The 27,083-nt window shown below is 49.7% G+C and overlaps 8 protein-coding genes across 8 annotated transcripts; 4 read left to right on the top strand and 4 right to left on the bottom strand.

Annotated features, from left to right (window-relative positions):
- Nucleotides 1-316: 316 nt before the first annotated feature.
- J7337_005395 (uncharacterized protein) lies at nucleotides 317-1,815 on the bottom strand (the record flags this gene model as incomplete). The annotated part of the gene is made up of 2 exons (XM_044823074.1): nucleotides 317-1,438; nucleotides 1,732-1,815. 2 exons carry the CDS (start codon nucleotides 1,813-1,815, stop codon nucleotides 317-319), a joined length of 1,206 nt encoding a protein of 401 aa, XP_044681565.1.
- Nucleotides 1,816-5,530: 3,715 nt separating this feature from the next.
- J7337_005394 (uncharacterized protein) lies at nucleotides 5,531-8,730 on the top strand (the record flags this gene model as incomplete). Its single annotated transcript, XM_044823073.1, has 3 exons — nucleotides 5,531-5,669; nucleotides 5,900-6,077; nucleotides 6,156-8,730. The coding sequence occupies 3 exons, from the start codon at nucleotides 5,531-5,533 to the stop codon at nucleotides 8,728-8,730; spliced, it is 2,892 nt and encodes a 963-aa protein (XP_044681564.1).
- A 648-nt stretch (nucleotides 8,731-9,378) lies between these two features.
- On the bottom strand, nucleotides 9,379-9,780 carry J7337_005393 (uncharacterized protein; the record flags this gene model as incomplete). The annotated part of the gene is made up of 1 exon (XM_044823072.1): nucleotides 9,379-9,780. The coding sequence occupies one exon, from the start codon at nucleotides 9,778-9,780 to the stop codon at nucleotides 9,379-9,381; it is 402 nt and encodes a 133-aa protein (XP_044681563.1).
- A 1,077-nt stretch (nucleotides 9,781-10,857) lies between these two features.
- On the top strand, nucleotides 10,858-12,371 carry J7337_005392 (uncharacterized protein; the record flags this gene model as incomplete). The annotated part of the gene is made up of 2 exons (XM_044823071.1): nucleotides 10,858-11,059; nucleotides 11,110-12,371. 2 exons carry the CDS (start codon nucleotides 10,858-10,860, stop codon nucleotides 12,369-12,371), a joined length of 1,464 nt encoding a protein of 487 aa, XP_044681562.1.
- Nucleotides 12,372-13,938: 1,567 nt separating this feature from the next.
- VRG4_2 (GDP-mannose transporter into the lumen of the Golgi) lies at nucleotides 13,939-15,302 on the bottom strand (the record flags this gene model as incomplete). The annotated part of the gene is made up of 4 exons (XM_044823070.1): nucleotides 13,939-14,348; nucleotides 14,426-14,809; nucleotides 14,866-14,956; nucleotides 15,015-15,302. 4 exons carry the CDS (start codon nucleotides 15,300-15,302, stop codon nucleotides 13,939-13,941), a joined length of 1,173 nt encoding a protein of 390 aa, XP_044681561.1.
- Nucleotides 15,303-16,492: 1,190 nt separating this feature from the next.
- On the top strand, nucleotides 16,493-17,989 carry J7337_005390 (uncharacterized protein; the record flags this gene model as incomplete). Its single annotated transcript, XM_044823069.1, has 3 exons — nucleotides 16,493-16,962; nucleotides 17,021-17,413; nucleotides 17,467-17,989. The coding sequence occupies 3 exons, from the start codon at nucleotides 16,493-16,495 to the stop codon at nucleotides 17,987-17,989; spliced, it is 1,386 nt and encodes a 461-aa protein (XP_044681560.1).
- Nucleotides 17,990-20,510: 2,521 nt separating this feature from the next.
- Nucleotides 20,511-21,627, top strand: J7337_005389 (uncharacterized protein; the record flags this gene model as incomplete). The annotated part of the gene is made up of 2 exons (XM_044823068.1): nucleotides 20,511-20,750; nucleotides 20,809-21,627. 2 exons carry the CDS (start codon nucleotides 20,511-20,513, stop codon nucleotides 21,625-21,627), a joined length of 1,059 nt encoding a protein of 352 aa, XP_044681559.1.
- Nucleotides 21,628-22,429: 802 nt separating this feature from the next.
- On the bottom strand, nucleotides 22,430-23,746 carry J7337_005388 (uncharacterized protein; the record flags this gene model as incomplete). The annotated part of the gene is made up of 1 exon (XM_044823067.1): nucleotides 22,430-23,746. One exon carries the CDS (start codon nucleotides 23,744-23,746, stop codon nucleotides 22,430-22,432), a length of 1,317 nt encoding a protein of 438 aa, XP_044681558.1.
- Nucleotides 23,747-27,083: the final 3,337 nt, after the last annotated feature.

The following is a 27,083-nucleotide window of genomic DNA, read 5'->3' as shown; positions in this document are numbered from 1 at the left end:
GGCGCTGATTCGATATCTACAGTTGGGTGAAAATGCGGGGATAATTATGTGCCCTTGTTGTCGATCTTCACTTATCGCCGAGAAAACCGACAACTTCAAGATCTGAGAGTTCCTTGGGAGATACGCAGTTAACTAAAACATACCAGAGGTCAACTATCCACATTATTGGGTAAAGATTGGGTATATACAGTTACGGCACATTGAGTGACTTCCTTTGAGCTGGCTTCAGGCAACGGTACAGGGTAACATCACAGCAGCACCTGAGGGAGTAGAGCCTCATGACTTCGTATCTCATTTCTTTGATCTATTTGTTTGGCTAGATGACACTATTTTCCATAGTAGGCTCTCTATTTGCCTCATTATCTTCATCGGCATCGTCATCATCAAGGTCCAGCAGGGGATAGTTGAGTATGGCAGCGATATCGCCCAACATAGTCAATCGCTGACCACTCTCATGATCACTGCTGAGAATCCTCGCCTCACCACCATCACTCCGTACCTTGTCAACTAGAGCGACGTACTTTTTGCGAAGAGCAAGGTCTTCACTTCGGAACAGAGAATTGTTGACCAGGAGGACACCGCCACCTGGTCCCACTGCTCCCTCCTTGGCAGCCTTCTCGACAGCTGAAGTACCATACCATGCACGCCCATCGTCCAGCTTTAGCATGTCGAAGAATTGATCAACATACTGCGTTTCGCGGGCAAACTTCATATCCTTCATCTTGGCCAAGACTTCTGGGCTCTTAAGGATCTCGTTGAGACTGTGGACGTGACCAGAATTGGAGTGAACCACCGTAGCCTGCTTCGCCACGGCTGTAAGCACCTTGTCTGCTTTATCTCGTCCTTGGTTGGCGATATACTGCTTGAAGTCTCCAGCCACAAAGCCCGGGCTGGCCAGTAACAGCGGCCGTGACTGTGTGAAGTCCATAGTTCGTAAAAGAGTCGACAATGTCTTCTCAAAGAAGCGGCGCATACCTGCATCTTGGTCTGATGCAAGATCGCGTTTCTTGGGAATCACGCTCTCAACACGGACTTTGAGGACGGTTCGGAACGGTGTAATGAGACAGATGTTGGCAAGCCCTTCTTGCATGACAACGGCTGCTACGGCGCCATCCTTGTCATCTGACAATGCCTCTTGAAGAGTGGCTTTTGCGACAGAGTCCCATCCATCTAGCTTGACGATACTAAATGGGCGGTTCACCTCGAGATCGAGGGTATGATGAGAGCCTAAGGGGGCATGTTGATTCTCTATCACGACGGATCCAGAGACGCGAAGTGATGAGATCTGAGGATCAAAGGCAGTGGATTTGACCTTGATAGTCAGATTTGTGTGAACACGCTCAGATTTTGAGCTCCCAGTGTCTGAAAAAGCAGTTACTTTACGGACAGCGTGAGCATAGACGATGTCCCCAGATAGGATCAGGTTATATGCATGCCACTATCAACATTGTTAGCGTGCTGTCTCATAAGAACAAGCGGTGACATCGGTGGGATTCGGAACAGATAGTGGCTTGAAGCGCGAGACATGTGGTGTAAGGTGAACGCTGGACAGCAGCGTGTCAAGCGAGGCCAGAGACCGCGGAGGGTGTGACAACGATGGAGGGGGAGGGGTAACAATAGGAATAGAGGCAGGGTCTAAAAGGGTCGATAAAGGGAAAACGATATGTATGTATGGCAGACCAGGGGTATAAACTTAGAAGGGACCAAGTAACAGGAACAGGGGCTACTGACCATATCTTCGGGATCCTCGGGCAGGAGAGAAACGGCCTCTTCCGTGAAGGAATTAAGGGCCTTGTTGCGTGGTAGTAACTTCATCTTTGGCTAGGTAGGTATGTGAACTGTGGCTGAAGAAAACTGAAGTCTGAAGCGTGAACAAGTGAAGCTGGAGGCTGGATTCCACGGCCTCGGACCTCGGCGGGTTTGTGACAACGACAGAAACAAGAGTTGGCCCGTGTCTGACAAAGACCCAGATAATTACTGGGCAACTGGTTGTCTCACCAGAGAACTCGCCGATGACAAACGGATGTTGGATGATGATATTGATAGTGATACCCAATAGATTGTAGCCTAAGGTGGGTGGTGCAATGCGGCTAAGACCAGTAAGGCTGGGCTAGGCTAGGCTGGCTGACCAAGAGTCCCAAGACGAAAAAAGCCAAGACGGGCAGATTTTGAGGCTCAACGGCTGCTGGACTGTCTGGACAGTGTAGACTAACTCTTCTGGAGGGAGTGGCTATCAAAATCGAGTATGAGTCGTGAATGTGAAGTGCCAAGTGGATAGATGGACCACGGTAGTCCGGCGATACGGCAGTTGGACGGCTCAGAATAGATCTCTTGGTGCCGCTGTCAGGTACAGACAGACAAGGATGAGTTGAGGATGTTGACGTCGGAGTCGGTGGTGGAGAGAAGCCGGGCCCGACGGGGTTTTGATCTTGTCCGTGGACCTGCGAGTGACCACTCTCTGGAAGGATCAGGCCAAGTTTTGAGAGTTAGAAGCAACGGGATTGGAGTTTAGATGCCCACAAGTGGATAATTAAACGACGAATTGAAGACTTTGAGTGGCGTGACCCCACAAGCTCAAAGTTCTCGAACACAAAGATTTGTTTCTGGTGCATGGATGCGGAGTCTTGAAAGCTCCGCGGATTGCGGAGGATGAGATGAACGGAGTTCAACACAATCCCGATTGTTTGAAGCTATCGCAGTGACAGCCACAGAAGCGCTAAACTAACTTTTTTTTTTTTTTTTTTTGCGCTTTTTTTTCCTTTTCGTTTGGCGGAGTTTGAGTGAGGGGATTTACAGATGGAGCGGAAACGGATCGATTTGTTCGCTGTACGCCGAACGCCATAGAGACCCATGACAGACAGGCCTTGGCGATCTTGGCGAGCGAGACATCGAAAAAACTCTCTGGAAGAACGGCACGAGGTGATCCACGGAACTGACTGCATTGCATTCTTGGCGATATGCAAAGTGCTGCACTTTGCATCGTGTGACATCCAGACATCCAAGACAGTCGTCGTTTAAGCAAGCGTCCATGTTGCTGAGGGAATAAGGGAATAAGGCATCAATGCAAACCGTTGCCGATAAACCGTATTCTGATATTTAGTGAGTGATTGGATATGCGGAGTATAGTATGTCAAATTCTCAGTTCGTAAGCTCCAATTATCAGGTAGCATCTTCAAATCTTGTCAGCATTTAACTCTGAAAACGTCAAAGTTAATCTTTTGCCTGAACAATGCGTCATCATGACACGGCAGATCAAAAATCGCTATTTGACGGAACAACACAGACATTTGATACTGAATACCTGCTGATCTGACGTCGTTTATCTCGATAGTGCAAGGCACCGAGTTTCCTCTCCAGAAACCATGCCTGGTTAAGAAGCTGCTAATCCCGGTCGGTCTCGGAAAGTCAACGACGTAAGCTCAGCATGTGAAACGCAAGAGTGAGTCTGCGTCGTTTAGCTGCTGGTTCTCGCATACTTGTCTCACTTGGGATACATTCGATGCCACTCTCTCATCCTTTTTTTTTATCCCCTCGCTCATGGGTCAAACTCGACGTTATATGTGCAGATGTTCGAATGTGGTTGTATTAGTGCAGTTCCTGGAGGCTTAGCTCCAGAAGCAACGCGTCCCGAATACGCGGAAGCAACTAAAACGAGTATTGAATACAGAGCACGAGACATTTAGACTTGTTGATGAGCTTCTAATTATGGTTGATGCCAGTCCATATCAACAAGTTCGTATACTCTTTTACTCGTATATTTAATACGATGCACTTCTGGAACATGACATGATGGGGTTTATTACCGTATTTTCGCTTTTGCGGACAAAATTTCAGCGTCTTATTCTCCCACTCACATGCACCTACTGTACAAAAAGTACATGCGGTGAGTACTGAGCCGTGGGTTCGCATTTGAGGTGGCTGTGGCACAGACAATCTGGAGAACAGCCCGCTGAGATGATGGCCGATCATCCAGCCTTATGCGATCAAGTGCCAACTAGTTTTATACTCTGTAGAAAAAGAACAGCTATCAACAAGGCGATGCCATTGTCAACATAGCCCATATCCAGCCTGGAATGTTCACTAATAACCGTCACTAACAATGAGACCAATTAACAGTTGCCGTGGTGAGCCATCAAACTACCAAATTGGCTCTGCCCTATGAAACGAACCCTGATTGATGCACTCTCAGCCAAGATCATCGCACCTAAGTCTTGTCTTACCTCATTTAGACTCCATCTCATCCTTTCTAACCCCAGAAGATCCAGCCGAATCCCCTTATTTCCTGTAAATTCAATGAAGAGCCACAGCACAGCCCGCCCATACTAGATTCGGTCCTTACCTGTTTCTCACAGCACCGGGGGGCCTGACCTGAGTGTACAGTACAGCAGGGTAATGAGCTGCGGCTACACATCAGCTGCTCATACAATAGGTAGGTTGTGAACCTTCTCGCCATCCAAAGTCGCAGCTCTGCGCGCGTGGGCATCAGCTCTCCCTTTACTCCGTACCAACACCTCATTCGTAGATTCTTACCAACACATCTCATCGCCCCTTTTACTCCTTTTTCTTGCCTCATTATATCACACGCCAAAATAAAAAGAAGTCCATCGAGCTTCTCTTACACACTAACACCATTTGGCTTCCGACCCCACTACACTGTACTGTAAGTAGCTGGAAGCACCTAGTTGCCGCTGTCTGGTTGCTGTGCAGCGCTGTTGTCCCCAGCGCACTACAGCGCCTGCCTACTTTACCTAGTCGTCGCATTCGCCCGAGGGGTCGTTTTCGCTTAAGTCCATCATGTCATCCATGGCTGTCCGTCTCATATAACCATTGCAAAAAATCGCTGGTTGCCCTGCTACACTCTGAACACCTGATTCTGATTCTGTTGAGCTCGCTCTGTATTACAAAATACAATACATACATTATTCCTTTGTTGCGTGCTTCTGAACAGCCTTACCTCCCTTTCTATCTCTCCCTCCCTTGGACAGCACCCCTCCTGTCATCATCCATTATTCACCACTACCAATACCTGTCGGGCACGCCTGGAATTAGACCCTCACTCAGCTGGAGACTAACCAACATCACTTGCATATTAGTCCAGGCGGAGCGGAAGTTGAAATAAGGAGACAACATTCACCGACGGCCTATTGACTAAACGCCAGCCAGTCGGTATTCATTTCACTGTCAGAAAGGTACACAGCTACAGTACATCGAGCCCTCAGCCCGTACGGAAGGATCTGCCTTGAGCCAAGCCTCCCAGCCTCACGTCTCGTTCCCTCTCGCTCGCTCGCTCTCGGACCCTTCGGATTGGATTGGACTTCAGAAGCTCGTTACCCCCGGTCTCCGCCACGCCCGCCCACTTCTCAGTGCTCACCCCCCCACGACTCTCCGAGTCCGTCAGCCAAGGCCACACTCTCGTTTTGATCGGGTCGGGGACTGGACTCCCACAAGTTGCGCGAGGCCGACCGCCCGCGCAAGCCGGTCTATCTCGTTCAAAATTCTTTAGGGACTGGTTGCCCATCAAGTATGGAAGATGTCCGCCTCCAAGTCTTCGCCTGCTGTCCGGGGCGATCGTGGTTTGTATAGACGTCGCGATTCTGCCCTTTCCAGCCTTTCCGAGTCCGAGCCTCAACGCCGCCAGAGCCTCGCTGCTCGTTCTGATTCTCATCAGGGTATGTACATACTGTGTATGCTTCTTTACTCTTGCCCCCTCCACTCGGTCCTATGGCCAAGTCACAATGCCCTACCTACTAAGTGAACGCCTGGGCGCATGTCCGCTTATGCAGGGACTTGTTGCGACTAGAGCTTCCTATGCGCCCAAGGCCCTCTTCACTGGCCACTGTCATCCTAGCTATACACAATGCTCACTATAATACTATGTAAGCTGACAATTTGTCAATAGGTGTCGGTGCTTCTCTGGACCTCCCATCGAGCAGGCTCTCGACTACACAACCATCTGTGTCAGGCTCTCAGAATGCAAAAGAAACAAAGGATTGGAAGCCTCCCTTCAAGTCGAGTTCCCCCAGTCCTCCCCCAAACGCTGGGCTTGACCCTTTGAGTACAGTGAGTATTTGCGACTAGTTGACTCAAGGGCAACAAAGTATACTTGGACCGCAACTAACATGTGATGACCAGCAAATCTACTTGCGTACTAACAGTAACACCACCGAGCCTACCATCGCACAACGAATCCTAAATCAGGGCCGTTCCGACAGCCCTGCTGCAGAGAACCTACAAAGACAGAGCTCCGAACTTAGCAAGTCGCCAAACACTACCCAGGATTCTAGCAAGGATCGAAGGAAAGGAGTTTCTTTCCTGAGTCGACTGGGAATGCGCGGAAGTTGGAGGAAAGATGATGACATGCAGGAATCCGACTCCGAACTGGGTGAACTGCGAACCGATGGTACCTACGCACGAGCTCTCACATCCGTCATCGGTGCAGGCGGAGGATACATACCTCTTCATAAGGAACCTCCACGATACATCCGAGTCAAGGCACATAACAAGAAGGATAGAGACTATAACCACTTATTCCTCGCACAAGAACTTACAGCCTCAGAACACAAACACACGCATGGCCGAGCGGTAGCAACGGCAGTTGGAAGCAAGATCCTTAGGGGTGGTGATGCTATCTGGGCAGCCGAATTCAGCTTGGATGGACGATACCTGGCCGTTGCAGGAAAGGATCAGATTGTACGAGTGTTTGCTGTGATATCTACGCCGGAGGAACGCAAAGCACACGAGGAAGAGGAGGCACAAAATGGTACTCATGGTGAGAAGCTTAGTGCTCCTGTCTTCCGCACAAAGCCTGTGCGAGAGTTTAAGGAACACACTGGCGAGGTGCTTGCCTTGAGCTGGAGCAAGAATAATTTTTTGCTATCGTCTTCGATGGACAAGACCGTAAAGTTATGGCATATGAGCAGGAGTGATTGCTTGTGCACTTTTGTACACAAGGATCTCGTCACGTCGATCGCCTTCCATCCTACAGACGATCGATTCTTCCTCGCAGGATCACTGGATGCACAACTCCGATTATGGAGTATTCCGGACAAAAGCGTCGCTTTCCAAGCACCTGTTGGTGAATTCATTACTGCGGTAGCCTTTTCCCCCGACGGAAATATTGCTATATGTGGTGTGCTGAGCGGTCTATGTACTTTCTACGCTACCGAGGGCTTGAAGCTCAAGTACCAAATCCACGTCCGCTCATCAAGGGGCAAAAATGCCAAAGGAAGCAAGATCACTGGTATTCGAACTATGACGATACCATCAGGACCCGAAGCTGGGACGGTCAAGGTCCTGGTTACTTCGAATGACTCTCGAGTTCGAGTATATAACCTAAACGACAAAGTGATCCAGGTCAAGTACAAGGGACTGGAAAACCAGTCTAGCCAAATCAATGCACGCTTCAGCGATGATGGCAGCTATATTATCTGCGGCAGCGAAGATCGGAAGGCCTACATCTGGAAGATGGGTGGTCAAGATGAGATCAAGGATAAGCAGCCATACGAAACATTCGATGCTCACCCCGAGGTCGTTACCACGGCTTTGATGGCTCCGTCGAAGAGTCGGCAACTATTGAGTGCTTCTGGAGATCCTATCTACGACTTGTGTAACCCACCACCTGTGATGCTGCGAAGCCTCGAAGAAAGCACGCCAAGTCATTCGGCTCTGTCAGACGAAGACCATGGCGACTCGCTCCACAGCAACAAGAAGCCGGAAGAATCACCAGCATACATCGAGCGCTCAAGGCATCTTGACGGAAATATCATCATCACCACTGATAGAACTGGAAAGATCAAGGTTTTCAGACAGGACTGTGCCCATAAGAAGCGCCAGCAAGGACTCTGGGAGTCAGGTTCTCGATTAGGCAACCGTCTCTCTGGTGTTGGTAGGAGTGGCAGTGTCATGACAAGAACAAGCGCGAGCAGTCGTGTTCAATCGAGACGTGGATCACTTAACATTCCTGGTCCCAATCCTATCCAACTCCAGCATGCTTCTGACAGAATCAACAGCTGGCGTCAAGATATCGACGGAGTAAGACCCAGCATGAACAATACACCAGCTCGAAGCGAGCGATCTATGTCTCCTACCAAACCGGGACAGTCACCGATCAACTCACCGATCAACTCAGCGGCCAACCTGGCGCCAGAATCTCGAAGGAAGCCCTTACCGACGAGTCCCATCAGCCGCCCGACTCCTACAAGTCCTACCGGCAGTGGTCTATCTAACCGCACCACAGTCAGAGCTTCACAAGACCGGGAGAGAAACGGCATCACAAGCCCACCAACCCCAAGTTTCAGCCTTATCAGTGCCTCTGACTCTGAGGGTGCTAACGACAAGGAGGGCAGTTTCTGGAATTTGAGCAGATGGAGAAGTTCACGTCAAAGCCTCCGCTACTCGGCGGCGTTGAACACACCTGCAAGCCCCAACGGGTCACCTACCCCCGGTCATAATCGCTCTGGAAGCCAGTTTCTCAGCGTTAGAGAGAGATCATCGCCAAGAATGAGCCTGGGTGTTGACGAGCTGAAGCCACCTCGCCAAGACGTTGCAAACCGTCGCAGATCAGCAGGACCAAGGTTGACATCGAGGCTTTCGGTGCAAGGTGATGAGAAGAATGGTTTCGAGGATCAAATCGAAACACATGAGGAAATTACACCAAATAAAAAACGAGTGGATTCTGGCGTCGGCCGCATTAGCGATGAGTCGGCGGATTCAGTTGTTCAATCTTACTGAGATACGACATGAGAATGATGTATCTCAGCAGCATTTGTTGGAGTTGGCGTTTGTTTTGTTTAAAGGGGCTTGATTGTATACCACTTGGAAAGGCGTCTGATTAAGGGTGTTTACACTTCGAACCCTGTACAATAACTTACTTGACTTTTTCTTGTGTCAAAGAGGATGGGAATCTTGAGGGGGAGGTTTGAAAAAAGGGGCTCAGGGGAAGATTCCAGAGGAGCACGAGGAGTTTGACGATGGTATGAGTTCTGGAATCCTTTAGCATAGCGAGATATGAAGTCTCGGATTACACGGCCAACAATGAGCCACAGCGAACATTTACTTGATATTACAGTACATATATACAATACAATCTGGAATTGATACTTCCAGAGGCAATAAAAACAAATTACAAATATTTCACAGAGACAAGAATTGTGTTTGAAGTGATCAGGTGTATTTCTAGCTAAGCAATGCAACCCATCCTCCTCAAGGCCTTGCGCTTTCGCATAGCCATCTGTCGCAATCCTAGCTCATGATGGTTTTCGCCTTGGTGAATGGTGCCCGTAATGTGCGCCTTGTTTATAGGGGGGTATCCTTGCGAATATGCGTTCTTGACGCCATTTGCTCTGTAGTGATTTCTATCTTTCGCCCAAGTCTTTCCATCTAGAAGTTCTCATCGGTCTTGAGGGTGTTCTCCTCAGCGGGCTTCTCGGCAGCACCACCGGTAGCCTTGTCGGCGTAGGACTTGACGGCGGCAGTCAGCTTGGGGGGAACAGCGCCGAGCAGATCGCTGGCCTTGTCGCCGTTCTCGAAGAAGAAGAAGGCGGGGATGGAGCGGATGCCGAGCTCAAAGGCGAGATCGGGGACATCGTCGGTGTCGAACTTGGCGAAGGCGTACTTGTCGGACTTGTGCTCGGCGGCCTGCTTGTTGAAAATGGGGGAGATGGCCTTGCAGGGACCGCACCATGAGGCGTGGGCTTGGAGAGCGACGTAGGGAGTGTTCTTGACGAGCTCGTCGAACTGAGCCTTGGACTTGATTTCGACAACAGCAGAGGGGGCAGCCATTTTGAAAAGTGGTTTGTGGTTTGTGGTTTGTGGTTTGTAGTTTAGGTGTTGGTTTGTAGGTGTGTTGATGAAGGGTTGAGGGGTTTTGGTGGGGGGTTTGTGTTTATATAAGTACTAAAGTGAGTACGATATGGAGGGGTAGAATTGAAAAGTCAAGATGGATCTACTGTAGCGGAGTGGATACGGTTATATACTTGGCTGTTCAGGCTTCTAGAAGCTCCAGTTTCGCGATCGATTGATTACTCGACCGACTCAATTATTCAGGAACCAGACCGGGAGTCGGTGGTGGTGAACATGACAGGCACTATGACACAATCGTGGTGAAATTTCGGAGAGGCTGACGTGGGGTTCTTTGGGCCGAGTGCCGCTGAATGAATGGAATTAACTGCTGACAAAACAGGCCCAGCCGAGCCATGTCCCTCCCTGGAACGTATTCCATGCGTAACCAATTTGGAGGCCATTTGGAATCAATCAAACTACGGATCCGCGAATATGACGGATCTGTATGGGGCGAAGCGAGGCTTGAATTTATCAGCAATCAAGGGTGTCTTATCTGACCATGGCACGACTTTATTTAGATCAGATTGTCTTACAACTCATGCCTCGGTCAAATTATTTCAAGTCATACAATTCAAGTCTAAATAAGTCTAAGGTACCTTTGATTCGAGTCCAATTCGACTTCATCATGCTCATGCGGTTGCTATGATCAAAGAAAGGCCTTACATCAAGGACAGGTACATTCTGGTAGAGTTCCTCTCCTTGCTCGTATCACCTCTAGCCGTATAATCTATAGAATTACAGAATATAACTTCATAGTTCTAATACGATTTACTTCTCTCGCATTCACACTTTAACTCTTCCCATTACAATGAATGACCTCTTTCATCCCGAAAAAGGCTTTGCGCCGGTAAATTCTCGGAAAGCCCCGCGATCATGGCGGGGTTCGGCAGTCTCCAATTTATTTTTTCCTGCAGTCGATTTGGAGGGGCACCAAAAAGACGGCGATAACTAAAAAATCAATTCTTTTTGTGGTTTCAATTCGTAGATCGAACCAAAGAACACCACATATTCCAAATCATGGCAAAGAGAACTGCTGAGGCCGATCACGGCGATGCCCTCAAGGGCGGCGAACGCCCTGAGAAGATGGACATTGACGACAACACCAAGGAGATGGGAGAGTTTGAAGATGAGTTCGAGGACGAGTTCGAGAGCGAGGATGAGATTCTCGAGGCTGGTGTTGATGGACGGCCTGATGCTGAGCGCGAGGCTGAAGAGAAGGGTAAGTGATGATCCCTGAACTGCTCAGAATTCAGTCTAATCTGTGAACAGATGCCATGGAAGTCGACCAAGGAACCTTCATCGTTGGACGAAGCAAACTCGAGCCTGGCCAGACCCTCGCCCCCGATCTGACAACCTACGAGATGCTGCACAACCTCAGCACACCCTGGCCATGCCTTTCTTTCGATATCATCCGCGATGGCCTCGGCGACAACCGCAAGGCCTACCCTGCTACCATGTACACTGTCTCAGGAACACAAGCCGAGACTGGAAAGGCCTCTGACAACCAGATCATGGTCATGAAGTTCAGCGGTCTCAGCAAGATGGACCGTGGTGATGAGGGCTCTGATTCGGAGGACGATGATGACGAGGACTCTGACCCTATCCTGGAGAGCAAGTCTATCCCTCTCAACTCTACGACCAACCGTATCCGCTCCCACCAGATTCCCAGCCAGGAGGCTGGACGACCTGGAACTACTCTCACTGCTACAATGACTGAGTCAAGCAACGTCTACATCCACGATATTACCCCCCACCTCGCCTCCTTCGACAACCCCGGAACTACTATCTCCGCTCAGCAGAACAAGCCTATCTCTACTGTCCGCGCTCACAAGACCGAAGGTTACGCCGTTGACTGGTCTCCCACAGTTCCCGGTGGTAAGCTTCTCACTGGTGATAACGACGGTCTCATTTACGTGACAACGCGCACCGATGGAGGCGGCTGGGTCACCGACAACCGACCTTTCCAGGGCCACACAAGCAGTGTCGAGGAGCTCCAGTGGTCACCCTCCGAGCAATCTGTCTTTGCTTCTGCTTCAAGCGACGGCACCATTCGCATTTGGGATGTGCGATCCAAGTCCCGCAAGCCCGCAATCACCATGCAGGTCTCAAATGTCGACGTCAACGTCATGTCTTGGTCGCGACAGACAACTCACCTGCTCGCCTCCGGAGACGACAACGGTGCATGGGGCGTCTGGGATCTCCGACAGTGGAAGGCCAGTTCAGACAAGCCCCAGCCCATCGCTAGCTTCAACTTCAACAAGGAGCAGATCACAAGCATTGAGTGGCATCCTACCGACGACTCAATCGTCGCTGTGGCTGCTGGTGATAACACCGTCACACTCTGGGATCTTGCTGTCGAGCTTGACGACGAGGAGAGCAAGGACACAGCGGGTGTCAAGGACGTGCCGCCCCAGCTGCTGTTCGTGCACTACCTCAAGGATGTGAAGGAGGTGCACTGGCACCCTCAGATCACGGGTAGCTTGGTCGCCACAGGAGAGGAGTTCAGCGTCTTCAGGACCATCAGCGTATAGGGTGTCTATCCGTGGGATGGAATGACTGGGACGGAAAAGTTTACAGACAGGTTCATGGTGGATCTGTTATTGATTGAACGGCATGGCACGGCGTATAATGAGATCTCCTTTGTTGGATTTGATAGATGAATGACTATGTTTTCTTGGGCTTTGCTTTGTTTGGCGTTAAGAATCGGTGAAATCCTTTGATGTTTCTTCATCCTTGCATGTGTAAGCTGAGGCTCCATTGCACGTAAAACAAGCTAATTTTTAATCTTATAGTCCTACTCTAAATTCTCATCGGCACTCTTCATGAAACATTTCTTACTTCTCAAACCGGGTTAAGGATCCAACTGAAGTCCCAAGTGGTATTGTACTGTTCTCCATACAAACTACCGTAGGATTACGGAGCTGAACAATTAGCAAAACGCCAGTCCATAAACTAAAGTAAAATTACATCTCTTTCTCCGTCTAGCCTGGGGCTGAATCTACACCATATCGCTAGAACCACAATATACCATGCAATCCCTATTGTACTCCATATCTCGAACACAATTGCATCTTTTTTTCGTAGGGCTAGACTATTGATTCTAGGGTCTCCCGCTAAAAGGCTTCGACTCGAACCAACGCGTCCCAGCCCAGCGGTAGCGATCTTCCCCCGCGCCTAGAAACATGTCAGAGCCCGCCGTTCCAGAACGGTCTTTTTTCCCTTTTCACCAGCGAAAGAATGACAATGCCTTACGCCACAAAATGCTTCTATGGAAAAGGGGGTGGAATGTCACTCCGTATGCTTAAAACGGGGTGGAGACCGAAAATTGGTTTAATCTGACAGGATGGCTCAGCCCTGTTCTGCAGGAGATAGGGGGTGAGATGAGATTTCTGGAAGATGAAGGAGGAGAGGATGGAGATTCATTTGCATGGCTTTAAGTTGAGATGAAATTATGATATTTCTTGAAGATATGTACTTTCGGTCGTTTACTATATTCGTCTTGGTTTATAGACTCTCTTAACTCTGTATAGGACATGGCGTCGTTAGTGAAGACTCGCAATATGCACTGATGTAACGTTGGACTTATGCAGCCTCTTGTGTACGTTGCTGTGGTGTATTGCTGTACAACATGACTTGCCATGCGAGATCTGTGCCAAGGCCACGCCGTTAAACGTTAACCAGTCTCCCATGTCGACGCGCAGGGCTGAGCCGTGTTCCCTCTATATGCTAGACGTCATGAAGGCTCGAGCGTCATCTGTTGGTTCGTCTTCACTAAGTAGGTACTAGATAGCCTTGCGCCATCGTTGTTGACATCATGTTTGCAGTCGCAAAAAGACAGTATATTGAAGCAGGTCTATAAACGCTTTTAAATGACACCCACCCTAAAACCCCATCGAGATAGCGAGCTCTGGCCCCCGACGTTATACCAAAAATGTCTACATTACGTGTGTCGTTCAAATACCGTGGAACGGTACATTGTTGTCGTTCAGGTCTAACCAGACTAAATGGAAATGTTGCCCAAAAAATGGCTAATTAGCTCATAAGCCTTGCTGAATGGTGATGGTGTCCCTAACAAGCCATCACCGTGCCATGTCAAATTTACTTTGATGGCTCTCGGCTCTCAGCTGTAGGAAGAGCGTTCTTCTTGGCCTCGTTCTCCTTGACCTTGGCCCAAGCATAAACGATACCCGAGACGAAACCGATGAAGATGGCTGAAACACTTCCAACGGTAACGGGAGCAGCGAAGAAAATGAGACCAGAGACGGCGATGGGCAGCTTGTTGAGAGCACCAACCATGGAGTAGGTGGTGGAAGAGGTGACTCGGATGCACCAGGCGGAGCAGTAAGAAATGAAGATAGCGGCCAGACCAGAGTAGATGATGCCAATGAAGATACGGTTGCGCGAGTCCTCGGGGAAATTCTTGGCGAAGTTGGCGCTGGACCAATCCTCAGTGACGAGAGAGAAGAAGACAAGGACCGGAATGGTGAGAAGGTTGTTGTAATACATGGCTGTCGACTTATTAGCAGTTGTTCTTTCATGTAGTGTTGAGCGCAACCCGGAGGATGCGCCCAGAGGATGAACGTACTGTCCCAATCCTTGAAGTTCATCTTGTGAATAACCTTGCGCATGCCCAGAACATAAGAAGCAGAGCAGAAGACGTTCATGGCCATCCAAAAGTAACCGGCATTCAGAGTCGCAAGAGCATCAGCATCGCCAGTGGTAGCGCTGTAGTCACCAGAGATAGCGCTCTTGATGTCAGCCCAGGCAGCAACCACAGAGCTCAGAACCATGAGACCAAAAGAAGAGAGGGCGATGGGGGTGACGGAGCCACCAAACCAGAGGACCTCACCATAAGCAATGGCGATGATGGTCAAGTTCTTGAAGATGGTGTAGACAGGCACGGAGAGGTACTGCAGAGCCTTGGTGCTTGTGTAGATCATACCGACGAGGACGAGCGAAATTGGGTACCCTGTTGAGATCGCATTAGCTATTGCCCCTCATTCATGAAAAGCAATTATAACATACACTTCTTGATGCGGTCCATCTCAAGGGGAGCGAGGGACTTGATCATGCCGAATTGCTTGCATGCTGTGATGGCAACAATGCAGACAATGGACTACAGAGACACCGAGTTAATTGTCATCCCTTGAACTCGGGGATAGCGAGAAACATACCTGAACAGCGAGGTAGAAGAAAGTAAGGTTCCATGATGTACCAGACACAACATACTTGTTAACGACGGTCATGGAGATAGAAGACAGACAGTAAGCAAGAATAGAGAATGGCCCGCTGTTCTCGATCTTGTTCATGAAGCCTGAAGGCTGCGCGGGGAGGGCATCAGTGCCAGGACCACGGCCAACAAGGGAGTCATTCTCCTTGTCACCATCGCCAATATTGTTCTCGTTGGCAGACTCGGGCATCTTGGCCACGAAGTCATCGTTCTTCTTGTTCTGGTCAGCCATGGCTGGCGGCGTCGAGTCGGTCGGTCGGGTCGCAAGCGATTAAAACGGCTTCTAAAAAAAGAGTGGACGAACGGCCGAAATGTCGTTCAATAGTGATTCAATGCGTAGCAGAGAATGACGAATCTCGAAAAGAACACGAAGCGACACGACACGACACGATACGATACGATATGCGGGACAGGATAGGACAAGACGAGAAAAAGCGAAGGGCTCCAGATAAAAATCGATCCAGTCAATCAACCAAAGGCCACCGTGGAGATGCCAAGTCAAGTGGATAGGGATAGGGATAGGTAGATAGGGAGGGATGGGAATAAGAAAAAAAGGGTGTATCACTGTAACTTCTGCTGCACGGGCTAGACGGGTACAATTGTCAGTGGGAAGTGAGGAAAAGGGGGCTTGCGTCCGTTCTTGGCCAACTTGGCTACATTCAACTAAGGCGATAAGGATCCCAGTAAGACCTTTCCCACTCTTTTGCCCTTGAGCCGCGTAAGAGTCAATATTTGCATTCTTCTCCTATCTCCCTATCCTGCATAAGCGGATAACCCCGCTGTGCGAATCTTGCTGGGATACGAAGCCGCTGATGAGGCCGGCTGTCGACGTCAGGGACCCACATCCCGGCCGAGGGACCCTGGCACTGCGAACTGGCTGCAGACAGAGTCTGCTTGATTATGTACATATGCCACGGAGATAGGGGCTACAGCGATTATCATCAACATCAGAAACTCTCTATCCCTGCCGAGACAATCTGTGGACGGGTCATGGGTGCGGTGCAGGCGCGTGGTCGTGGCGCACTTTGAACTCATCCATCATCGAATCGCCCGAGTGGAGGAACCAGCTACCTAGCCAGCCAAGCCAGGAGATGGAGGTGGGTGAATGTGGATGAGGGACGGGAGACGCTAAGTTAGAGCCTAGAGGTAGGTACATACAGTACCGACTTAGTAGAAGGACTAGGATAGTGTGGTATGGGGATGGGGGGTCGCATCTTTTTATTCCCAAGTTCAAAAGACGTTTCAATATACTTTCTTTTCTCTTTCCCTTCCATTGTATCTTCCATCTTGTCTTTTTGCCGCTTTTTGCTTGCTTCTTTAAGCCCAGCCCGTGATAGAAATATCCGGGTGTTCCACTCCTTTCCCACAACTACAACCATAACTCTAACCTAAAACAAAACATCTACTTCCCATGAGTTCATCATGTTACCTGCGATGAACCGCTTCACACGCATCGCGCTAGCCGTGTTTGCTGTGCTCTTCGTCTTCGCTATATTGGTGTCTTACCAGGCGCCCGAGAGCTTTAAGGATCATTTACCAAGCGCAGACTGGCATTGGCCTTCGAAAGGCGACAATGTCACTATCGACGAGCCCCCGAAGCCCACCGACGCCGCTGGTGCCGTGGGCGCTGGAGAGGAGGACACAGAGTTGGACAAGGACCCCAACACAGACATCTCCTACGATTTGACTCGGGCTCCTACACCGGGCTGTGAGAACATCGTCAACGATTTACAGCAGCGTCTCATCCATGCCTACCAGAAGAGGTTCGAAGGAATTCGCTACGCCAACATCTGGGGTTATCTCGAGACAGAGAACAAGGGTGATGCTGCGATCTGGTCCGCACAACAGATTCTGCTGAGCATCCTTGGAATCGAGACTATGGAAGCCTGCCGGTAAGCATCTCGTCTGTATCACGTTGCTCAACATCAATACTAATGTAATGTGATACAGCTTCATGTACAAGGACTGCGACATTACCAAGTTCCGCAAAAAGTTGGAGGAGCACCGCCCACACTCTGGTATCATCATGGCTGGTGGCGGTAACTTCAACGATTACTACTGGGAGGACCAACCTTCGCGCATGAACATGATTGAGAACTTCCTCAACGTCTCCATCCGTGCTTTCCCCCAGAGTATCTACATGACGAACCCCGAGAGGATCGACAAGACCAGAAAGGCTTTCACCAAGCACCATGATTTACAGTTGGCTGCTCGTGACAAGCCCAGCTACGACTGGCTCATGGACAACTTTGGACAGACTGAGGGTATTCAGAGTGATCTTGTTCCTGATATTGCTTTCATGTGGGGTAACCGATCTGACTTCCGACACAACACAAAGAAGACGTTAGTATTACCAGCCAGCCTAACCGTTGTACTAAAGCTAACTTTATATCTAGCCACGACATTCTGATTCTCGCCCGAAAGGATGCCGAGATTTCTGATGGTGATTCTGCCAACATCGAGTTTGGCGAGGGCAAGGTCGATCTAGGTGGCAGCATCGGCAACGTAACATACAACAAGGTCGATTGGAAGTTCACCAAGACCCCATCTATCGACGACGACGACAAGCGCGAGGAGGGTAAGAACCAGCGAGCGTGGGCCAAGTCGATGGCGGGCTTCGAGCTCCTCGGCTCTGCTCACTTCGTCATCACCGACCGTCTCCACGGTCACATTCTATCGACAGTTATTGGCGTACCACACGTGCTGATGGACAGCAAGTTGGGTAAGAACCTCAACTTCCACAACACCTGGACGCGCGATTGCGGCTGCACCAAGATCACAAAGAGCATCGACTCTGCGTTTGACGTGGCGCGCATGTACTTTGAGCAGGAGGTCAAGGATGGCCTCAGGGCTGTTGACCCGCCCAAGCCCAAGTCTGTACCTACACCTACTCCCCAGGCTGAGGCTGGCTCATCATGATGAACTGGCTGGCAGCCAGATATAATGTTTTCCTTATTATCCATACCCAGCATTGGAGCTCTTTATTATTATTACTACCAGTAGTGTTTTTCTGCTTAGAGTTAAATGGTTGCCCCGAGCCGGCTGGGGAATATTCTGCTATTTTGATGGGAGACACTTAAACATACACATACATACCAACATGTCACCCATCTCATCATGATGGAGCAGGCCTATCTTTTCTGGGGCATTGAATGGGGAACGGAACAGGGGATGCCATGCATGGCACTACCACATTCTGTGTTTAATTTCGTCACCACATCTTAGATTTTTTACTCGCCCTCTTTTACAGTTATGTCCTTGCCTGTATGAAGAAGAATCAAGACAGAGCGGAGAAAAAAAGAAAACCGCATACGCGCGTCTCGTTGCGAACTGTACAATAACGAAACCAAGATCAAAACAATCATCACCTCACCCAAGTCTCACGTTGTTCACAGAGTGGCCAGTCCAGGACCCATTATTCGCAAACGTGATTGATACACGCATCGCCAAGCATTCAATGCCTTACTCAGGTTTCACATAATCATCCACCCGGGCGGAGAAACCTGTCCATCTTCATCAAAGAGCCGTCCACTTTTTCCGTTCCCCTCAATGATTTTTTTTCGGGGCTAAGATTCCTTATAACGCAACTCACCGAAATCTGCCCCGGCTTAATCAAGAAAATGACGAGCACGGCGGAGGAGACAGAACTCAGACCTTGGGGATCGTCTCTCTAAGCTGAAACGCTCCATGGATTCCTCCAGCCGGTCCCTGGCCACTGAGGCGAGTTTGTGTAATTATCACGTGGAGAATATCCTACATCGGAGTAATGAAGGGAAGACGAGAGAAATGAACGTGGTATTCGGCTGACGAGGTAATTGAAGATCATGGACGGGAGAGGACAAGGTGATGGGTTATGCGTGGCTGCAGGAAAACCTGATTATTGCTAGCTTGGCTCTTGTCTCGCTTCCCGTTGACTCTTGGCTACGGTTCGGTACATACAATAACAAAGCATCCTCGGACGTTTTCTTGCATCTGCAGTAGAGGCTGGCTGTCGGCTGTATGGGGAGGTATTCCGGTGGAGTCTCATGCATTACTCGTGCCTCGAGTGCGTTTGTGCAAACAATCAACGGCTGACTGAGTCACTGATGAGCCTTCCGAAGCAAGCTTACAGCGGGCAATACTGTAAAACAAAACATCGAGTCTGTGCCTGTGTCTGTCCATCCATTCAAACTGACTGCAACCCTTAGTACATAGACTTAAAAATTGGCTTATTTGTTTGAGTTTTAGTAAGGGGTCATCCCACCTTATTCGCCGTGACAGGGGACCAATGGCGGAGGTTTGATCAACACCTGCATTTCCCAGAATCTCTACGTCACTCGCAAGAGCCTCTGTAGCTGCATATCCCCAGTGGCTAGAGGGACCCCCCACAACTGGCCATAAGCGCTATCCTGCACTGTTCCCACCAAGCAATTCCCTCCCACTTCCCATCATTGCAGCAGCCCGATGCAATGCAGTGCGTGCCACTCTCCACCTTGTCACAGCCGCCGATTCTATTCTTCGCCAACGCCCCGCGTCCTGTTAGTTAGGTTAAGTTAAGCTAAGCTCAGGCCAATGTCAAATCTCATCAACGAACCTACCTCCGTCGTCCCCTGGCCTGGCATGGCCTGGCATGGCATGGGGGCTCCAGCACAATAACCCCCTCGATGGCGGTACTTCGGTAGAGCTTCCAGGGAACAAGGCCCTTGACCCGGAAGTTCAAGGAACATAGTCGAGATGGGGTATAGTGATGGATCTCGAGTCCTCTCATTCGTTAGTGAGGCTAAAGCAAATATCCAGTTACCAAGTTTAAAACCAAGGCCAAGGTGTGGCGCCAGATTTACCCTGCTCTCCACTGGGATAACGCGTTCGATCCATTTAAGCAACGCAAGCAGGCGAACGGAAACCCCCTATTCCGCCTGTGGCACTAGATCCACACACTACTTCTCACTGACGACACCCTAGTCTTTGGTCTTGGGGGCTTCTATGTGCCTGCGTATTTGGGTCCTAGTGCGGAAATAGACCTGATCAATCAATCAACAAAACCTCCGGACAGCCCGTATTTGCCAGCCTCTCCCCTCCAGAGAGTCTTGACTTTTTCATACATCTTCGTGTTTTTTTGGTTCCTAGTCCGAGTTGAGAGAGAGAAGACCCTTGGAAGCTTGTTCACTCAGAAACTCGCTTCAGACATTCGTTTACCCACATCACGTTGACTGACTGACTTGCTTGGTTGTTGTTTTCTTCTATTACTACTCTCTTCTCTCGTATTCTTCCTACTCTTTCATATCCATATCCATTTTCGTTTTTTCATTACCTTATCTTGCCTTGCCTTGCCTTGCCTTGCCTTGCCTTGCCTTGCCATACATTGCATTGCATTGCATTACATTACCTTCACACACTATTTTGGTTTGTTGTTGGTTATACACATATAAGTCGACATAAACCTTAATATCTTTTTGTCACAATGGCTGCCGCCGAACAACCTCAGGTCGAGAACCGTCCCCCGCCTTCACGGATGAGAGTCGCCCTGGTGGTGCTCTTCCATTCATCATGTGCTATCTGGAGCACTATTCTATCCAAGTCGGCCCTCAATGGTGTTGAGGCCCCCGTCACATTGCTTGCTCTTCAGACAACGATACAAGTAGTACTACTCACAATCATTGGAGTTGCTACAGGATGGGTCAAGCTGAACAGACCACTAAATGTAAGTGACAGCTCAATGTCTCTTAGGTTGAAGACAGTCGATTAACACGTAATCCCAGGCTTGGTTTGCTCTTCTACCCCTCACGGTCGCACGTCTCATTGGAATCTTGGCCAAGACATACTGCCTCGCCTCGGTCAACGCCTCCGTCTACCAGATCGCCCGTGGTCTTCTACTACCATTTACTCTCTTCCTGTCTCTGCTGGTTCTCCGACCTCGTCCTTACTACCCTCCCATCTCTCTCGTTGGCTGCGCCATGGTCATGGCTGGTTTCGGAACTGGAATGATGGCCGACTACAGCCAGATGCTTACCTCCGGCAAGGGTGTTCTCCTCGGTGTCGGATCTAGTTTCACCACTGCCGTCGAGTCCGTTGTCGTCAAGCGATTCCTCGGTAAGAGCCAGGAGGGTATGTGGCAGATGGTCTGGATGTCCAACTGTATGGCCATCCTTTTCTACATTCCTCTCTTCCCTCTTTCTGGAGAGATGAGCACTATGAGCAGCCTTTTCACTGTCGAGTCCATGGATGTCGCCCGCCAGTTCCTCAGCTCCGCCTGTTTGACTGGTGTCTCAGCCTTCCTCCTCACCATCGCTACCTTTATGCAAATCGAGGTCACTAGCCCGACCACACACATGATTGTCACTGCCGCTCGAGGTGTCGCCCAGAGCTCTCTCGCCGTTGTTCTACTCGGTGAGGTGTTGACTGCCGACCGCGCTGGCAGCATGGCTCTTATTCTTGCCGGAAGTGCCCTCTACGGATGGGCCCGAGACCGATACCAGCAGGCCAAGAAGGCCGCTGGCAGCTACCAGCTTCTGCCTCGCGAAGAGGAGGGCCGAGCTGAGATGATGGACAGCAAGGAAGCCAAAGATCTCAAGCAATAAGATCTTGACTTCCTCTTGCTGGTCATGAGATGAAATAACATATACCATTTCCTTTTTCTCTTATTATTCTTGGGTATGGCGGGCTTCATTCATCATGACGACAGGTGTTTGGATGATCTGGTTTTCGGCATACTTTTGTTCAGATTCTATATACCTTAGACATAGAGACGATTTACTATGTAATCTGGGGTATCCAGTTTTAGCCCTTATTTCTCTCCCTCAGCAGTGCGCAACGAGGGAGAGAAGCTTCAAGATCAAAAATATACGTTAATATATCAAACTCTATGAGCTCCGCTGTGAAAAGTGTACACGTAAGAGAAACCGAAGAAAGAGATTGTTCATCTGATCTTGCAGAGCCAAGACGGGACAGCTTTTTAAGCTTACCTATTCCTTGGAAATATCTCACGTTTTCTATTGGTGGCGCCCTGCCAACCGCGTTTCTGGAATCATGACTCACTATTTTCTCTTCTCAATGTCCCCAAATGCCGGATTCGATAATAGGGAGCCGGAGAATTGCGGCTCGCTATGAGACTCCCGCCAGCCACCCGCTGCAAATTAAATGGAGACATGTTGAAAACTGACATCACTGGAATGTTGCAAGAAACCTTGGTGTAAGTGGTATTTCGTGATTGTATTTTCAATGTACTAAGAAACCGTATATTAAGAATGTTCATGCATGGTTCAAAAAAACTCTGGAAACATAGAGCCGCTCATCCTGATTCCCGATCATGTGAAATGGTGCCGCGTAATTGTACAAATAAGAAAAAGTGCAAAAATCCCAATAAATCATATCTAATTGTCTTTAGTTGCGGTTGTACTTTTCGAAAGCCTCGTCGATCCAGGCCTTGGTGTTTGCCTGGTTCTGTTCCAATAGGGACTTGGTAAAATCCCTCACGGCCTGCCTTCGCTTAAGGAAACCGTCCCGGTCATCAATCACTCGCTCAATAACATCCATCTCGCCTTCGCCAGGTCGGGCAACCCAGGTGGTATCTCGGGGCAGGTAAGAGTAAGCCTTGAGCAGCTCCTCTGACGCAACGATGGGAGCTCCTGCGATCAAGGCTGCGGGAATGGTTGAAGAAGCCTTGCGGTCGAAGTATGTCTCAGAGGCAAACGCCGGGAGCACAGCGAAAGACTTGGACATTAATGTGTAGAAATCGGGGTAAGAAAGACCCTCGTCGAAGAAGACGTGGTCCTTGACGTGGTCGGGGACATCGGGATGAGTGCCGTGTCCGATAAGGTGAAGACTGACATTCTGAGGTGTGTGGCCCTCGGACTCCTCGTTGGCTTTTCGAATGACGCTGCCGAGATGGTTGAAGACACCGTTGTAGTCACGTCGGCCGTCAGAGTAATCGCCCTGAAGAGACAGAGAAATGCCGGGCTCGAGATCAGGGTCGGAAATGTGGACGGGGAACACGGGGGGGATGACGCGAGTGGTAAGGTTAGCAGCCGTGTGCCACTTGGGAACAGTGTCGTTGAGGAAGAAGTCAACGGTGTGCTGGCTCAGACCAACAAAGTCGACGCGCTCGTGCTCTGCCCAGCTGCGGACGGCCTGGACGTACTTGCCCTGGGCCCAGCGATCAGCGTGGTGGATTGTGCAGAAGAGATGGGTGTTTGCGGTCTTGAGGAGGTTGACGATAGGATCGGTGCCACGGTCGAGGTCGAACTCGCAGGTGGTAGAGACGAGGATATGCGGGGGGTTCTCGGTGACATCGTTGGCGAACTTGTCCCACTTGTTGATGGTGACATTGGCAGCGAGGGTGAAGTTGGCCATGATGCCCTGCATGTTGAAGCGCTGGTTGGCGAAGTAGACGTCGAGCGACGAGCCCTCCTGGTTACCGAAAGCGTGCATGAGAGCAGCGGCGACCTCGTCGTGTGTGCCCGAGGACTCTACGAGCATGATGCGCAGAGGCTCCTTGGGGTCCTTACCCTTCTTCTTGCTACCGCCCATCCATGATGATAGAACGCCATCGTCTGTGGTGAAAGGAATCTTCCAGCCGCTGGGAGGTCGAGGAATTGAAGACCAGGTGTCTTCGCGCAGGAAGATGAAGAATACAACGAGCGCAAGGAGTACTGCGACCCAGAGTAGCGAGTAAAATCGCCTCGGAAGAGCGACAGCCATTATGTGAGATTTGCGTTGCGATTTGCGATTATTTGAGGCTTTGTCTGTACCTGTACAGTCCCAGTCTCAGTCTAGGTCGGTCGGATACGAAGTAAAATTGCAACGAGTGGATGAATGTTGAAGGAGAGAAATATCAAATCATCACAACCCTCGACCGGCGGGAAAAAAAAGAACGAGTCCGGCGATACAGATAAAAAGTCTTGAATGCTCGAGCCAAGAGATTTTTTGCTGCGAGGGGACGAGGAGGGACAAGACAAACAGGGCAAGAAAAAGGTTGGACAGGAGGGGGGTTCCTGGGGGGGGGATAAGCCTTAAGGCAGAAGAAAGGAAGGCCACCTCAAAAGATAAGTTAAGTCTAGTCTCAGTGGAGGTTGGTTGGTTGGCTGGGACGGGCGGGCTTACTTGGACTTGGAGATAGGGGGCTTTATCGTGACGCGCAAGCGGGGCCTTGTTACCAAAAACTCTCGTCTTCGTCAGAACAGTGTAAGAAAAGGAAATGATTGCAACTGCATTTACGCCTCAATCTCATCCTTGCCCGCTTTGTGCTTACTCTCGGGCGGTTATCTATCTCGACGCTTCCCGCCCCTTTTGAACCGCATGTGTATTGAGCAACTGGCCCCAATTGAGCCCACCGATTAAAAAGCTGGGCTTTTTCGCCTTTACCACGCTGAAGGATCTCTTGGCTACCTTACCATCCAGTTGATGAGATGCTCAGGGGGCGTTTCTACGGGGGCAGGGGGGACACCGTCCAAACTCGCCAGGGGCTCGGCAGGCGTAGGAGGCGCTTGCGACCTACCAAAGACAAAAAAGCTTGGTATTAGCTTGCATCAAACTTTTGCATCAAACACCAAGGTTTTCCCTGCTCCCTACAGTATAAGCAAGACATCATGCCATGCGAACGAACATGTCTACATGTTCAACACGGACAAGGCGCTTACTCGGAATGTAATGCAGACTATTCCTCGCAATCGCCTCATTTTTTGTTGCATCGCCTCAATTGCTCTTCAATTCAATATCCCCACAGTGACACACATCGCGTCGGAAGCTTGAAACAGAACCCCAAATAGAACGTGGCTTCAGAATAGGCAAGCCACATTGGATCTTAGAGATTAGAGACCTCACTAGGCCAGTAAAATCTCGTATTCAACGCCATGTGAATCGATACTTCAATTGAGTTCAATTATCATTGAAACTCATTAGAGCCTCACAACCAAAGCTGTATGTATATAACTTCGAGGAGACCCATTCTACGGTACTGTATGCGCAATGTTCCTCAGATTAAGGTTGCATCGGAATGCGTAGCCCAGGCTGCGGTTCTTTCTCGAAGCATCCAAGTCAGAGCCCGAAAATCGACGATCAATACCCAAATCCCTCAACAAGCGTCGGAAAGAAAAAGGACACTACACAACACTACCCAAAGCCATACCGATCCAAATAACGGCTCGAGAAGCGCCAATTCCTTCATCTTATAATCGAATCCAATTGCTTACTGCGGAGTAATCTGGAATCCTGCAGATCTAGGGCGTTTCGCAAAAGATGATAATCGTAATCCTTCCATGTCACTTCAACTCCATTCCTTCCCGCGATATTCAGGAGACATACTCAGCATGGTCATATCCTGCAAGGATGACTTGAGATCCAGAGAGGAAAAGACAAGGCTTCCCTTGAGTTCGAGTAATTGCGGTATGACTTGACTGCCTATGTTTGGGCTTCGGTGGTCAGCTTTCGTCTCATACTGCCCTTGTCTTGTCTTGCGTTTGTCTCGTCTCGGCACCAAAAGTGACACAGAGCCGGGCTCTACGAAGCTGAGACGTGCACTGAATACCTATCTTCTAATCGTGAAACTTACAGCACTGTCTGTCCCGTCCACCGGACCCTAATGTAGAGTGTCAAAATAAACTTAGCAAAAGTCCCCTAAGCTTAGGCTAGATTGACCTCAATATTTCTATGACCTATTAGGGTTAAGGAAGGTCCTGAGTTTTCTTTCCTCCCGAGCTCGTCCACTGAATTAGTTCCACTAATTCGTTTCGGTGCCTCTTCATTAAACAACGGTCTGCGCCCAATTTATCCGCCGCCCCCTTTTCCCTGCAGTTGGTTTATGGGCTATACAGTCCAATCCGACAGACTTATCGTCCGGTCGCGCGTTGCGCTTAGATATTAGCGTTGGAAATTCCCATCGAGGACGATCAGAGTTAAAATCTCGGTGTGATTGTTGCGATTGTTCAGAGGTGCTAGCAGGGTCTCAAATTGGAAGCCGTTATTGTGAAACTTGTCGACTGAGCACCTAATCTGCAATGGCCTCTTGGCATCTGCGACTTAGCACGGGGGGACGTGCAAGTGCCCGATCGCGCTATGTCCGGAACGGTGTATAGCGATATATGCATGTGCAGTTACGCCCTCTTGATAATGACACTCTGTTGTATTGCATTTGCTCGTACTGTACACACGGAGATAGGGCCTTTTAGACTCGGGTGGCATTCTGCCCTGGCAACTTCGCGTGGCTTGCATATAGCCTGTCTAGCCTGTCCAGTAACGTTCACGCCTGACCCTCTACAAGTTGGTTCGTGTCTTTATTTATCTCAAATCGCCACTGTTTGTAGCCTCTAGAAATACAAGTGGCCTTTCTATTGGAGGATGATCAGATCTGGTGTGGTCACCAACGGCGGGAGCGAAAGAATCTGACTTTTCGATCAAACGTTTCCATGGGAATATCTTGATAGATCTTGGTTCAGCCTCTGGACCCTCGCATCATTGTTCGCTTTGTTCTCTGGGAAACCGGCAGATGCGCTCGGAATCATTCCAAGAGACGGCAAACGCTGAACCGCTTGTACGGATATGTAGCCGTACGCGTGGTAATGAGTCTCAGATTCGTCATTATTGATCATGACAAGACATTCCAAGACGAAACGAGACTTGACTGTTTGCTTGACAGGGTAATTATAACCGCCGAGACCAGCCGACCGACCCTTCAATCCCTCGTATTAACTTTCGGCCGAGTCTTGGAATCACATCATGACTTGCTATACGACACTTTGCCCACTAGTCCCACTGCTAACGTTCAGTCATAAGCTATCGTAAACTATTGACGCTATCCCGCCGTCACTGCCGGCTGCCGAAATATGACCCGTATCCAGCATTACGAAGTTGCATCCTATTATTCTGAAACTCCTCTTATGGAATGATATATACTTCAGTGTCATACCTGGGGGATAAGGCGGCAGACTGATCCGTACAGGCGGATATTGTGTCAAGCGTCAAAACCACATGGTGCCAAGGGATGCCTTCGTATAGACCCCATTCTAGATATTCTGCACATCACTAACCGTGTTCTCGGCCC

This window comes from Fusarium musae, chromosome 4 (assembly GCF_019915245.1).
Source record: "Fusarium musae strain F31 chromosome 4, whole genome shotgun sequence".
Classification (NCBI taxonomy): domain Eukaryota; kingdom Fungi; phylum Ascomycota; class Sordariomycetes; order Hypocreales; family Nectriaceae; genus Fusarium; species Fusarium musae.
This window is presented reverse-complemented; position numbering and strand designations above follow the sequence as displayed.